The sequence below is a fragment of the Lynx rufus genome, unplaced genomic scaffold (assembly GCF_022079265.1).
Source record: "Lynx rufus isolate CCGP_SWC_20201006 ecotype Redwood Valley unplaced genomic scaffold, mLynRuf1.p SCAF_11, whole genome shotgun sequence".
Classification (NCBI taxonomy): Eukaryota; Metazoa; Chordata; class Mammalia; order Carnivora; family Felidae; genus Lynx; species Lynx rufus.
Genome location: NW_025814825.1, coordinates 36580995 through 36594367, shown reverse-complemented (window position 1 = coordinate 36594367; position 13373 = coordinate 36580995). Strand labels below are relative to the sequence as shown.

The 13373-nt window shown below is 42.5% G+C and overlaps 1 protein-coding gene across 1 annotated transcript in view; it reads right to left on the bottom strand.

The window, feature by feature from the left end:
- Positions 1-2248: 2248 nt before the first annotated feature.
- CC2D2B (coiled-coil and C2 domain containing 2B) overlaps positions 2249-13373 on the bottom strand; it is a 95711-nt gene continuing 84586 nt past the window's right edge. The window contains exons 30-32 of the mRNA XM_047072658.1: positions 6572-6630; positions 4754-4931; positions 2249-2437 (exon numbers count right to left, since the gene is read on the bottom strand). Coding sequence (XP_046928614.1) covers positions 2249-2437; positions 4754-4931; positions 6572-6630 — 426 coding nt within the window. The remainder of the gene's footprint in view (positions 2438-4753; positions 4932-6571; positions 6631-13373) is intronic.

Genomic DNA, 13373 nt, shown 5'->3' with positions numbered 1-13373 from the left:
GATACGAGAGCAGCTCAAGTTTCCATTGATTGATGAATGGATAAAGAAGATATGGTATATATATGCAATGGAATATTTATTATTCAGCCATAAAAAAAGAATGAAATCTTGCCCTTTGCAACTACACGGATGGAGCTAGACAGTATATTGCCAAGTGGAATAGGCCTGTCAGACAAAGACAAATATCATATGATTTCACTCATATGTGGAATTTAAGAAACAAAACAAATGAGCAATGCGGAGAGAGAGAGAGAGAGACGAACCAAGAAACAGATTCTTAACTGTAGTGAACAAACTGATGGTTAGCAGAAGGGAGGTGGGTGCAGGAACGGGTTAAATAGGTGATAGGGATTAAGGACTGCACTTGACATGATGAGCAACAGGTGATATATGGAAGGGTTGAATCACTATATTGTACACCTGAAACTAATAATAAAGTACTGTATGTTAACTAACTGGAATTAAAATAAAAATTTAAAAATAAAATCACATATTTTTAAAATAGACAAATGAAAAAATGGTTCATTACACAGTTTCAAAATTTTAGGGAAAAAATTTTAGTTGAGAAATCCATACACCTGCAAAAAAAACCATATGATACAGAAGGGTTCTCTATGCTTGCCTATGAGTACTTTCTACCTAACTCTTAAGTGGCCTATCAATTTGAAAACCATAAATGACTAACAAAATAGTTATGTAAATATTGAAGGTGCCACAGAAATGAACTGCGTGAGTTCAGTATTTTTTTGTCAACATTGTCTTTCCATAGACATCATTTATTGCTACCCCAATCAATATGGTTGACTTGCTAATAACAAAACTTCATAGAATATTCAAATAAGAACAAAAATTCTGATCAGCTAGGGGATACACACACTTAGGTTTTAACCTTGGAGAAAAAGCGTTCTCTTCACCCACATCTCTACTATTTTACTTAGGTAGTCACAAGTTTCATCCAAGACTAACGTCACTGCACATAAATGAGGTCTTCCCTGGCACCAGCCCATGCAGGTGCATTGCAGGACAGAATTCAGACTGAGGAGTCCCTGGGGATGTATTTGGGGGGATCTCTGCTTGTGAGAGTGACCCAAGAAACTCCAGCTTGTGGGAGAGGTGAATTTTCTTTCTCCTGTTTTTACCTCATACAAAAAAAGCTTTCATCAACCTTTGGAAATCTGTACCTTTGGTTTTTTTTTTTTAGAGTAAGTAATTATGCAACATTTAAGTAAACTGTATAAATACTTTTCTCAGTGAAGCACAGAACAACCAAATAGAAGAAAATACAGCGCTTCTGACTTAGATCCCTGTCCACTCTCTCTCAAGACTCCTAGGATCTAGACAGGCCTCCTTGGAGTCACTGCTGGGAAAGGAAAGCAGCAGAAAAGTGCGAGAGGCAAAATGGCGGACTCCTCACTAAGGAGAAAAGGAGCCCTGAGATTTGGTAAGACCATTTTCTCCCTTTCTCACAGAATCGGGAAAGCATGTTAGAGCTTCTTAGGAAGCCCTTCCAAATACTAGGAGCTGAAAGAACTTCAAGTCAGTAGCATGCCAAGTGAAAACTTTTAGGAGGCCCCAGAAGTTGACCTCAGCCCCACCTGGCAGATTTTTCTTTTACTCTTAACCAGTGAAATAATCTTTGGAGAGGCAATGACCTGGAGTTTGTACTTGAGTATCTTCTACCTGGAATTGCATCAGACCCCGCATCAAAAGTACCAGCCTCACTTTGGTAATGACAACATTCTATAAGGCGGGGTTTTCACTCTTAACAGGTCATCAGAATGATCTAGGGAGCTTGTTTAAAATAATGTGGGTTCTGGAGCTCCACTCCCAAAGGTTCCCATTCAGTAGGTCTTAGGGGGATGTGGGAATTTGCATTTTCAACAATGGTCTCCAGGTGATTCAGGTGAGCTGGTGTGATGCCTACGATTTGAGTAATACTGGCTTAAAAGGTAGGGGCCAGAATTGCTTCTTTTCCATGATAAGACCCACTGTAGACAGTGACCGAAGGCCACCAGACTTACTGAAGTGTTTTCCTTGAAGAGGTCGGGAGGTCATCTAGACTCATTCTCAAAGGTTCAGGGAGTGGGTCTCCATGGTGCCTAACTCTATAAGAGAACCAACAATCGGGCTCACATTTGGCTGGATTTGAGGATAAGTAGCAAAATCTAAAGTACCGGAAAAGTCTTGATTGCTTTGGGTGAGGGGCCCATGGCCTATATATTTTTTTTTCCTTTTTCCTTCTTCCTTTTCACTCATGTCGAGCTAAGGAAGCCAAATAGACCCACACAGATAATACGTTGTTTGGGTATGGGTGAATGTATACAGCTAGAGCCAATTCTGTCTGGGGAAATTCAGAAGAGTGAATTCCAGTTTGATACACAGCGTCAATAACTGACTGCACATCAGTGTATGGCATCTGCATAGGAAATCCTGTGACCTAGACAAAAGACAGAATCACATGTAAACCCATGCTACAGGCATGTAGGCAGTCAGGAATTATTGTATGCAAAAATATTACAGAAGCCTCAAAAAATGGTAGTCACGAAGTAATGTTATTTTCTAGGTGCTTACAATTGATGTGGGAAACAAAGGCAGAAGAAAATGGTAGATAGAATTAAATTTCCTTATAACCTGCAGCCCATTGACAAACACTTGAGGCTGGCGGGTAAAATGTTTCTCCAGGAACTCCCTGCTATCTTAATGTTAATGCTTTGCTAGAGGGAAAAACAACTTTAGCTTGACAATAGCTAGGCCTCCAGTATCTCGTGAGTCTTCTTTAGCATATGAAAATCTCACTGGAAACTTCCCCTGGACTCTACCTCCCCCACTCCAGAGTATATAACCAGTCTCTCCTCCTGCTCCTGGGGCAGCTCTTTCTGCCCACTGGTCCTGTCCCCATGCTTTAAAAAATAACCTTTTTGCACCAAAGACATCTTCAAGAATTCTTTCTTGGCCGTTGCCTCTGGACCCCACAGACCCCCCTATCACCCCCAAAACTTCATCAACCGTGTTCCGGGAACAGTACTAAATGCTTCACATACATATTTAATCCTCAAATAACCTTATGAGTTAGGTTCTACTATAATTCCCACTTTCCAGAGAGAGAGGAACAAAGCCAGATACCATAGCCCTCACACTTAACACTCCAAATACGTGCACCCTTTCTAGAATAGCAAACTGCCAATGGGAATATTACTTGGTCCTACAAATGAGGTATTTAAGTGAGCATTATGGAAGAATTTATTTAACACTGATTCAATTTATATTTATTAAGTGACAACTGTGTGACAGGATTAAAGGATTATGGTACATGGTCCTATGTAAAATTATCTATTTAATAAGATGCAGATAACAATCAGAAACCTCTTTCAAGCCTTAGATTGCTTACTTCAGGAGGCTTTTCTTGATCCTTAAATCTGTTCATGTGTTCTTCCCATGTGGTTGCAATAGGATGCTGTCCTTCCCTAACTTACTTCGTAAACTAGACTGCAATTACATGTTTTCTGGTCTGTCTCATTAGCCTGTAGTTTCTGTGAATGCACAAGATTGTATCTGTCTTGTTTACTGTCATAACCCCAGTGCCTAACACAAGGCCTGTCACATGTAATACAAATAATAATAAACATCTGCTGAACACTTGCTAAGTGCTGGGTGCTGTGGTAAGTAGCAGCTCATTTAATCCTCACCAGAACCACAAACCAGATTAACTATTTTTATCCCTGTTTATCTTGCCCAGTGGGGTGGAAAGTATAAAGGAGTTAGGTAACTTGGTCAAAACTAGTGATAAATGGTTGAACCGGGGTTTGAATCCAAACCACAAGATTAAGCTCAGGTTTATGATTATGTGTTACTAAGTAGATAATTTTACAAAGAAAGTACACGTTTTAAACCTTGGCTTAGATTAACCTCGGTTTATATTGCTTTGCTTATCTGTTTACCACTAATTCTGTTTTTTTAATGCAAATAAAAGCAACTTCCTCCCTATTCATGAATAAATAGCACCCACAGATCCCTCTTTGACACCTTAAGTACTTAACTCCAGACAGATTCCTTCTTTTCTTCTCTCAGAGGGTTTTCCTAGAAAATGTCTAGTCTACGAGATGGTAGGGGGAAGGAATCTCACTCTTGGGAGGCTGGGGCTTTCAAAAACCCATTGGATCAATTCACAGGGAAGAGTCAGTGACAGGATGTCAAGAGCTGGTGGTAGGTAGGGGAAAAACAATATACCAAATGCCCACCATGTCTGTTTATAAACTTGTTGAGTTTGAGATACCTTTTAACCAACCAAGATGATGACAAATGTGTTGGCAAATATATAAGAAAGGAGGTCAGGAAAGAAGACCAGGCTGGATACAGAAATTTGGGAGTATTTTGCATGTGAAAGGTATCAAAGCTTGCCTGGAGTCCTCTTGCCCAGAACCAAGGACAGAGAATCTAGTCTATTACTACCATCCAGAGATCATTTTTCAATTTCTTATTTACAGGTTACCTTTTTTTTCATCTCTTTTTCCAAACTTTGTGGCTATATAACATAAAACATATCAAGAAAATGTCATGCAGTGTGGTCATGGTAATAGTTGTTCAGTCTATTTGAAATTGCTTAGTCTACAAATAAATGTATTTTAATGCCTTATCATCTGTTGTCTAGGATCAAGATAAAAAAGCATTTCAGGGATACTGAAGATTACTTTTCCGTAGCAATTAACAACATAGATACAACAAATGTCATTAATGCACTAAATCATACACATACCCAATAAAATTGGAGTAGTCTTTCAAATTCACCCTCTTCTTCAGATAAAACAAAGCTTCCAGTGCCAAGTTCTAGCTTAGGAAGGATTTTTTGCAAAATATAAGTACATTGTCGATTCCAGCGTGTTGGCTGTTTAGGTCGCCATTCCATCATTTTACATTTCAGAGTCCTCTCAATCCTAAAGTAAAAATGCAAAGGTTATTTTATGACAAATTACAATTCATGTAATAAACGTGATAAGAGTGTTGTCACTTTACTCAAGTGCAAGAATATTTTTTTAAATTTTATTTAGGATGAACCAGACCTTCATGGCTAAGGATATCTACCATCATTCACATTAATCAAGTTGGGGAGAAGCAGGCACTTGCTTGGCTTGGGAAAGCAAAAAGCTTCCCAGGAGAGCCAACAGTTGGATCTCAAAGGCACATCTCTTTTCTGGTTACCTGTGTGTAGACAGCTGCCTACTGGGTGTGATGTGACAACGTCTACTGTCTGATCACTGGACTGACATCCCCATTCTCCAGGGCCCTCCTCTGTCATAAAATATTGTGTTTCCAAGAAACTGCATTTATGAAAGTTCAGATATCTGGTCTGGGTGATGTCAGCAGGGATGGATTTATTAGATTAGTTAATACAGCAAGCATGGTTGGAAGGAAATGAGGCACAGACTGATAAGTATGATGATCAGTTTCCCCCGCTAGAATGTACACTCCATAAAGGCAGAGATTTGTGCCTTTGTATTCAGCCCCTACAACAGTGCCTGCTGGTAGATTATTCCAGGGACAGTGTACGTTGGTTGACGGGGCCCCCTTGAGAAGCCTCATCTTTACACAGAATCACTGTGTGCTTAAAAACAAAAAGCCACTGGGAATTTCCTCCTGGCTGAGTCTGTAGTGTGACTGAGTAGTTTTGGAGTTTGCAGAGTCCCAGAAGCGGCTAAGCATCAGAACCACTTGTAGGGCTTTATCAACATATTTCACCTTCAGGTATTGATTCAACAGGTCTGGTCTGGGATCCTGGCATCTATTTTTTAAAATAGTTCTAGAAGTGATTCTGATGAAAACCAGAAGTTGGAATCATTTCTCTACTGCATTGCTTCCTTTTTTTGTTAAGAACTGGGGAAGAAGGAAGGAAATAAGAGGTGGGAGTTGTGTACTAGTGAGAGAAGGGAGTGGCAATATTATTTGTTATGTTTTGTTTTGATTAGTTGGTAGGGGCTTATATGGCAGCCTGCTATGTCAGCATGAGTCACTGGAGACAGTAAGATCTAGAAGCTTCTGACACATTTGGAGTAGGAGCAAGCCCTGCTGTAAAGTTTGTGACTTTGACAAACTTGTTCACCTTGACCGAACAACTCCTTGGGACGTGTGTGTGTTTGGGGAAGGGGGGAGTGCTGATGAGGGACAATATTGATGTTTCTACCACCCAACTTGGATGTTTTTTCCATACTCCAAGTGGTGGGCCATTTACCTTCATTTCCTTTCAAGAAGTATTAGTTACTGCATTATTGTTACCATAACTTCAACAGGTGTCTGTGTTGAGAACTTCCCAGCAGTAGCCCTACAATATTTTCCAGAGGCAACCACTTTTTAACTTAGATGGTCTTTTGTAAGGAGTGTCCTGGAATGGCAGAGGGACTGCTTTTTGATGCACGGACCAAAAGTCAATGACTCAGTGGAAGACACTTACCATAACCTCCATCTCTTGCTTCTATTGCTGAATCTAATAGGTATTTTGAGAGCCTGGGTTGGAGAACTGAAAGGAGCAAGAGATTAGGGAGAAAACGTAGTAATCGTAATATATAAATAAAGGTCATACCTGTTCTTTAGATCTTCTATCATGCTTTTATTAGTCTCACAATAAATTATTTCCTCAGGCTGAAACACATAGACAACTGAAAGTTATAAAAGATTCTAGGGAGACCACTTTGACATCACAGTCACCCCTGGAGTGCTAATTATAATGAGGGGAACCCAAACCACTTTCATGTGGCAAAAGCACTCCACCACAGAAGCACAAAGGTAAAACACAGATCACAGTGTTTCCTTTGATTTTAGTATTACTTCACCAGAGCGCGGTATGAGGAGTGGATTTACAAGGTATTTTTCCTGGGTAAGACAGGTCTGCTGGCCACATTCATTTATTCAAACAAACATTTGACATGCTTATTGGTTATACCAGAAAATCTTTGGCACCTGCACTAGTCTTGTCCACTTATTAACTGTGGCCTTGGTGAAGTCACTTAACTTCTCCAAGTCTCCGATTCCACATCTTTAAGAGAGGGACAATAATAGTACTTATTTCCCTAGGGTCTTGTGAAGATTTTGATATAAAGTAATATATGCAAAGCCTGGCACATATCATTCAATAAAATCAGGTATTATTACTACTACTCTTTCATTTTTTGAAAAAATTTTTGAAAGAAAGAGAGAGAGAGAGAGGGCATGAGCAGGAGAGAGGGGCAGAGGCAGAGAGAGAGAGAAAGAGAGAGAGAATCCCAAGCAGGCTCCACACTCAATGCAGAGCTCCACACAGGACTCAATCCCATGACCCTGGGATCATGACCTGAGCCAAACCAAGAGTCAGACGCGCAACCGACTGAACCAAATCAGGCGCCCTACTACTCTTTTAACATGGTTTGTTATCTTCCTTCTTTGGTTGAATATCCTTTTCTTCCAGCTGGCAGGAGCCAGGTCTTTGTGTGCATGTCCCTCCCTGCAGGGCTCACACGGACAAGACAGAGGGGCTGGGCTTGGGCATTTTTATTTTGAGCATTCCTGAACTGAGAAATAGAGGTAGCTGTAGAGATAGGGAGATGGGCGGAAGGAGGCTTGTGCAATAAGAGGGCAACAGTTTTCAGACCTCTAGGGGCTAGAATATTTCAAGAGTGATCGAGAAGATTCAGTCTGTCAGGTGATGATCTAAGCCAGTGGTTCCAGAAGTGTGGCCCCTGGACCAGCAACCTCACACCTGGGAACTTGTTAGAGATACAAATTCTCAGCCCCCATGTGGTACCCGCTGAATTAGAAACTCACAGGGCAAGGCCCAGCAATCTGCCAGGGTTCTGATGCCACCATGGATAGATTAGACAACAGTCCCAGGCACAGGGAGTTGCCACACAACAGATTCCTCCAGGAGAGGGGAGACACTGGAAAAAGGAAACTATGAACTCCAACGTCATGTTGCAGGGCCACCAGCTGTCCCAGACAGCACAGGTAAACTGAATGCCTTTATTGCTGCCACCAACCACTGTGTAACCCTCCAAGGCCCCCACTCCCCTCCCCAGCCCCTCCCTCCGTCAGGTAACTAGTGGATTAGTTAGGCCACCTTCAGGCCTGAAAAAGAGGCCTGGGTTAACGTTAACTCGATAAGTTTATGAGGTGTTAGTCCACTTGCTTTCTTTGGCAAAGGCCCTTTCTTTCAGGGAATTCATATCTTTTAAAACTTCAAGAGGATCTCCCTGTTAACTTCATCTCTGAGTACCCACATGCTCATCTTACACACTCAAATTTGGGTTCACAATTGTGACAAAAAACAAGTGTTCACCACAGATAGTGGTTTATTTTGGGATGTGTGTTGCAAGACAGAAGATTGAGGGCCATTAATCCACAAGAAAGAATAGAGATGCAAGTCAAATGCAATACTGGGTTTTATATTTATAGATTCGACATGACAAAAGGTTTTGTTTCCATACTTGGGCAGAGTGGCTTTTAAAAACTACAATTTTGATCACGGCAGCCCTTGCCTTAGTGATGTTAGCTTCTGACTGTCCTGAGGACAGGCACCCATGTCCTTACCAGGACTCTGCTCACCCCTGAGCTTGTCTTGCTCACCCCCTGGCTGCAGCCAAGCTGGCCTTTTAGCTCCTCGACAGACACCTGCCTGCACCTGCTGGTCGTCATGCCTGCTGTGTCCTCTCCTCTGCCGGGACTATTCTCTACTCTGACCTTCCTCCAGGCCAGCTCCTGCTCACCTTCCTCACTCTGCTGGTCACTGCTTTTTACCCAGGAAGCCCCAGGAACTGTCCTTCCCCTCAGGCCCTCTGCTGCACGCTCCCAAAAGCACACTCATTTCTCCTGTGATCGCATTTACCACTCTGTCCTGCAATTGCCTGCTCCCTTCTCTTTCTTCCTTGAGAACACAAGTCCTGGCAATACTGAGACACATGTTTTCCTTGTGGTACTGATGCCTCACATAGCGCAGGCACATAAGCAACATTTCACTGAAGCCCTAATAGAATGATTAACAGTAAACAAAAAAACCCTCATCTCTAAATATGTCACCTCGCTGCCAGAGGCGGCAATACATCAGTTGCAACTTTGGGATGGGAAAAGCAAGGCATGGCCTGTGGATGCTGAAAATGTTGTTTGCTTTAGAGAGATAACTACACTTCCCCTTCTTTAAAATGACTTTACAACAGGAAATATGTATACATATATACGCATGCTTGCATCACACGGAGAATGTTTAGAAGGATGCACAAGTAACTACTAACAGTGTTTATTTCTTAGAGAGTGGGAAAGAGATGTTGAAAGGGAGAGACATTCTTTGTACAGTTTGGTACTGTATGATCCCCTCTCTGTAACTTCCATGCATTCCTTCTGATTTTGTGAAATGGCTCAAATATATAGATGAGCATAGAGAACAAGGTAATGAAAATCCACCCATCATACCTACCACTTAGCTACATCTCACCTTTGCATTCTTGCATATTTGTTTTAGATTTTTTAAAAAGAAGTAAAACATTACAGACTTGAAGTACTTTGTATGTTGCTCCCGACCTCATTCCTTTTTTTCCTCTCTCCAAAGGTCACCTTTAACCTAAATTTGGTATGTATCATTTCTAGGAATGCTTTTACACCATCAATATGTGTCTATATATACATAAACAGCACATCATTTTCAAACTTCATATAAGTGATTTTGTACTATGCGTGTCATTTCATATATTTTTCATTTTGCTTGACATTACTTTGTTTTATATTCATTCCTGTTGATACGCATAGCTCTAGATCAATGACTCTCAACCTCAGTTGCACATTGGAATCACCCGGGGAGCTTTAAATAACACGAGTGTGTATGTCCCACCCTCAGCGACTCTGATGTAATGGAGGTACAGTCAAGTTGAGAACTAGTGTAAGTTGGTTCATACTTTTTTTTCTTCTGTTACGTAGAAGAAATCATACTATGAGTACTTCACAACTCATGTATTCTTTTTCTGGTTGATGAATTCTTTTCTTGTCTTTTTTTTTTTTTCCTATTTCAAGCAATTCTATAAAGAACACTGTTGTACTTGGCTGTCTTCCTGTGAATGCTCTTCTAGAGTATATGCTGAGAAGATGAACTGGTGGGTCAAAGGTTGAGCATCTTCAGCTTTATCAGATCTCGTCACACTGCTTTCCAGAGCACTTACAGCAATTTACCCTCCCACCACTTCTCCTCTTTGCCAGCACTTGGTATGATCACACTTAAATTTTTTTTTTTTTGCCACTCTTAACCATGTAAAGAGGTGCTTTGTTGTTTTAAATTGTATTTTCCTGATTGTGAGATTGAGCATTCAAGTTTGTGCTTCTATGAATTGTTTTCTGCCTATTTTTCTACTATATTTTCCACTATCTTCTTTTAACTTTCACTTCCTCTCGGCTCATAGCTCTTAGTTTATGGATTTTGTAATTGCCTGCACCTTGCCATGCCGGAGGCCTCGATCCAGAAACAGCCACTGAAGTGGAATTTGGGGTCCTTCACAAAGGGACGGCTGCATGCACCACAGATCCATTGGCTGAGCCACCTGGTAATTCCATCGTTCTTGACCTCAGGTCTGTGCTTCCACCCCTGCCTTGGTTCTCCTGGCACTGGGTCTGCAGCTTTTCTTCTCCATCTTCTTTTGAGAGTAGTGACACAGGGGGACCCGTCCCAATCCCTAGCTTCGAAAAGTGAGGCTGGCCCGGTTCCCTGGATTTCATGAACCGTTTTCAGACCTTGTTGCCGTCCTTCATTCAGCCCTACTCATTGCTAGTATTTCTGTCCTGTTTCTACTCCATGAGATCATTGTCATGGTTTGGAGCCCAGGTAAACCTTTTCTTTTTCAATCTTTATATTTTATCATTACCATGGATGTGGAGCAGAGGGCTAGGTCAAGGTAAACTTACGACACCATCTTGACATTATATTTTCAGTTTTAGAATAAACATTTACATTTTTTCCCTTTAAAATCTACATTCAGGAGGATTCTGGGAAGATGGCGGCGTAGGAGGATGCTGGGCTCACCGCGCGTCCTGCTGATCACTTAGATTCCACCTACACCTGCCTAAATAACCCAGAAAACCGCCAGAGGATTAGCAGAACGGAGTCACCGGACCCAAGTGCAGACGAGAGGCCCACGGAAGAGGGCAGGAAGGGCGGCCAGGCGGTGCGCGCTCCACGGACTGGCGGGAGGGAGCCGGGGCGGAGGGGCGGCTCGCCAGCCAAGCAGAGCCCCTGAGTCCGGCTTGCAAAAGCGGAGGGGCCTGACGGACTGTGTTCCGACAGCAAGCGCGACTTAGCGTCTGGGAGGTCATAAGTTAACAGCTCTGCTCAGAAAGCGGGAAGGCTGGAGGACAAAGGGAGGGAGAGCTGCGGAGCCCCCGGACGACAGAGCTCAGTTTGGCGGGGAACAAAGGCGCTCGCCAGCGCCATCTCCCCCGCCCATCCCCCAGCCAAAATCCCAAAGGGAACCGGTTCCGGCCAGGGAAATTGCTCGCTCCGCACGAACACCCAACTCTGTGCTTCTGCGGAGCCAGACCTCCGGCAGCGGATCTGACTCCCTCCGGCTGCCACAGGGCCCCTCCTGAAGTGGATCACCTAAGGAGAAGCGAGCTAAGCCTGCCCCCCCTGCCGCCGTGCACCTTGCCTTCCCACCCCAGCTAATACGCCAGATCCCCAGCATCACAAGCCTGGCAGTGTGCAAGTAGCCCAGACGGGCCACGCCACCCCACAGTGAATCCCGCCCCTAGGAGAGGGGAAGAGAAGGCACACACCAGTCTGACTGTGGCCCCAGCGGTGGGCTGGGGGCAGACATCAGGACTGACTGCGGCCCCGCCCACCAACTCCAGTTATACACCACAGCACAGGGGAAGTGCCCTGCAGGTCCTCACCACACCAGGGACTATCCAAAATGACGAAGCGGAAGAATTACCCTCAGAAGAATCTCCAGGAAATAACAACAGCTAATGAGCTGATCAAAAAGGATTTAAATAATATAACAGAAAGTGAATTTAGAATAATAGTCATAAAATTAATCGCTGGGCTGGAAAACAGCATACAGGACAGCAGAGAATCTCCTGCTACAGAGATCAAGGGACTAAGGAACAGTCACGAGGAGCTGAAAAACGCTTTAAATGAAATGCAAAACAAAATGCAAACCACCACGGCTCGGATGGAAGAGGCAGAGGAGAGAATAGGTGAACTAGAAGATAAAGTTATGGAAAAAGAGGAAGCTGAGAAAAAGAGAGATAAAAAAATCCAGGAGTATGAGGGGAAAATTAGAGAACTAAGTGATACACTAAAAAGAAATAATATACGCATAATTGGTATCCCAGAGGAGGAAGAGAGAGGGAAAGGTGCTGAAGGGGTACTTGAAGAAATAATAGCTGAGAACTTCCCTGAACTGGGGAAGGAAAAAGGCATTGAAATCCAAGAGGCACAGAGAACTCCCTTCAGATGTAACTTGAATCGATCTTCTGCACGACATATCATAGTGAAACTGGCAAAATACAAGGATAAAGAGAAAATTCTGAAAGCAGCAAGGGGTAAACGTGCCCTCACATATAAAGGGAGACCTATAAGACTCGTGACTGATCTCTCTTTTGAAACTTGGCAGGCCAGAAAGACTTGGCACGAGATTTTCAGTGTGCTAGACAGAAAAAATATGCAGCCGAGAATCCTTTATCCAGCAAGTCTGTCATTTAGAATAGAAGGAGAGATAAAGGTCTTCCCAAACAAACAAAAACTGAAGGAATTTGTCACCACTAAACCAGCCCTACAAGAGATCCTAAGGGGGACCCTGTGAGACAAAGTACCAGAGACATCACTACAAGCATAAAACATACAGACATCACAATGACTCTAAACCCGTATCTTTCTATAATAACACTGAATGTAAATGGATTAAATGCGCCAACCAAAAGACATAGGGTATCAGAATGGATAAAAAAACAAGACCCATCTATTTGCTGTCTACAAGAGACTCATTTTAGACCTGAGGACACCTTTAGATTCAGAGTGAGGGGATGGAGAACTATTTATCATGCTACTGGAAGCCAGAAGAAAGCTGGAGTAGCCATACTTATATCAGACAAACTAGACTTTAAATTAAAGGCTGCAACAAGAGATGAAGAAGGACATTATATAATAGTTACAGGGTCTATCCATCAGGAAGAGCTAACAATTATAAATGTCTATGCGCCGAATACCGGAGCCCCCAAATATATAAAACAATTACTCATAAACAGAAGTAACCTTATTGATAAGAATGTGGTAATTGCTGGGGACTTTAACACCCCACTTACAGAAATGGATAGATCATCTAGACACACGGTCAATAAAGAAACAAGGGCCCTGAATGAGACACTGGATCAGATGG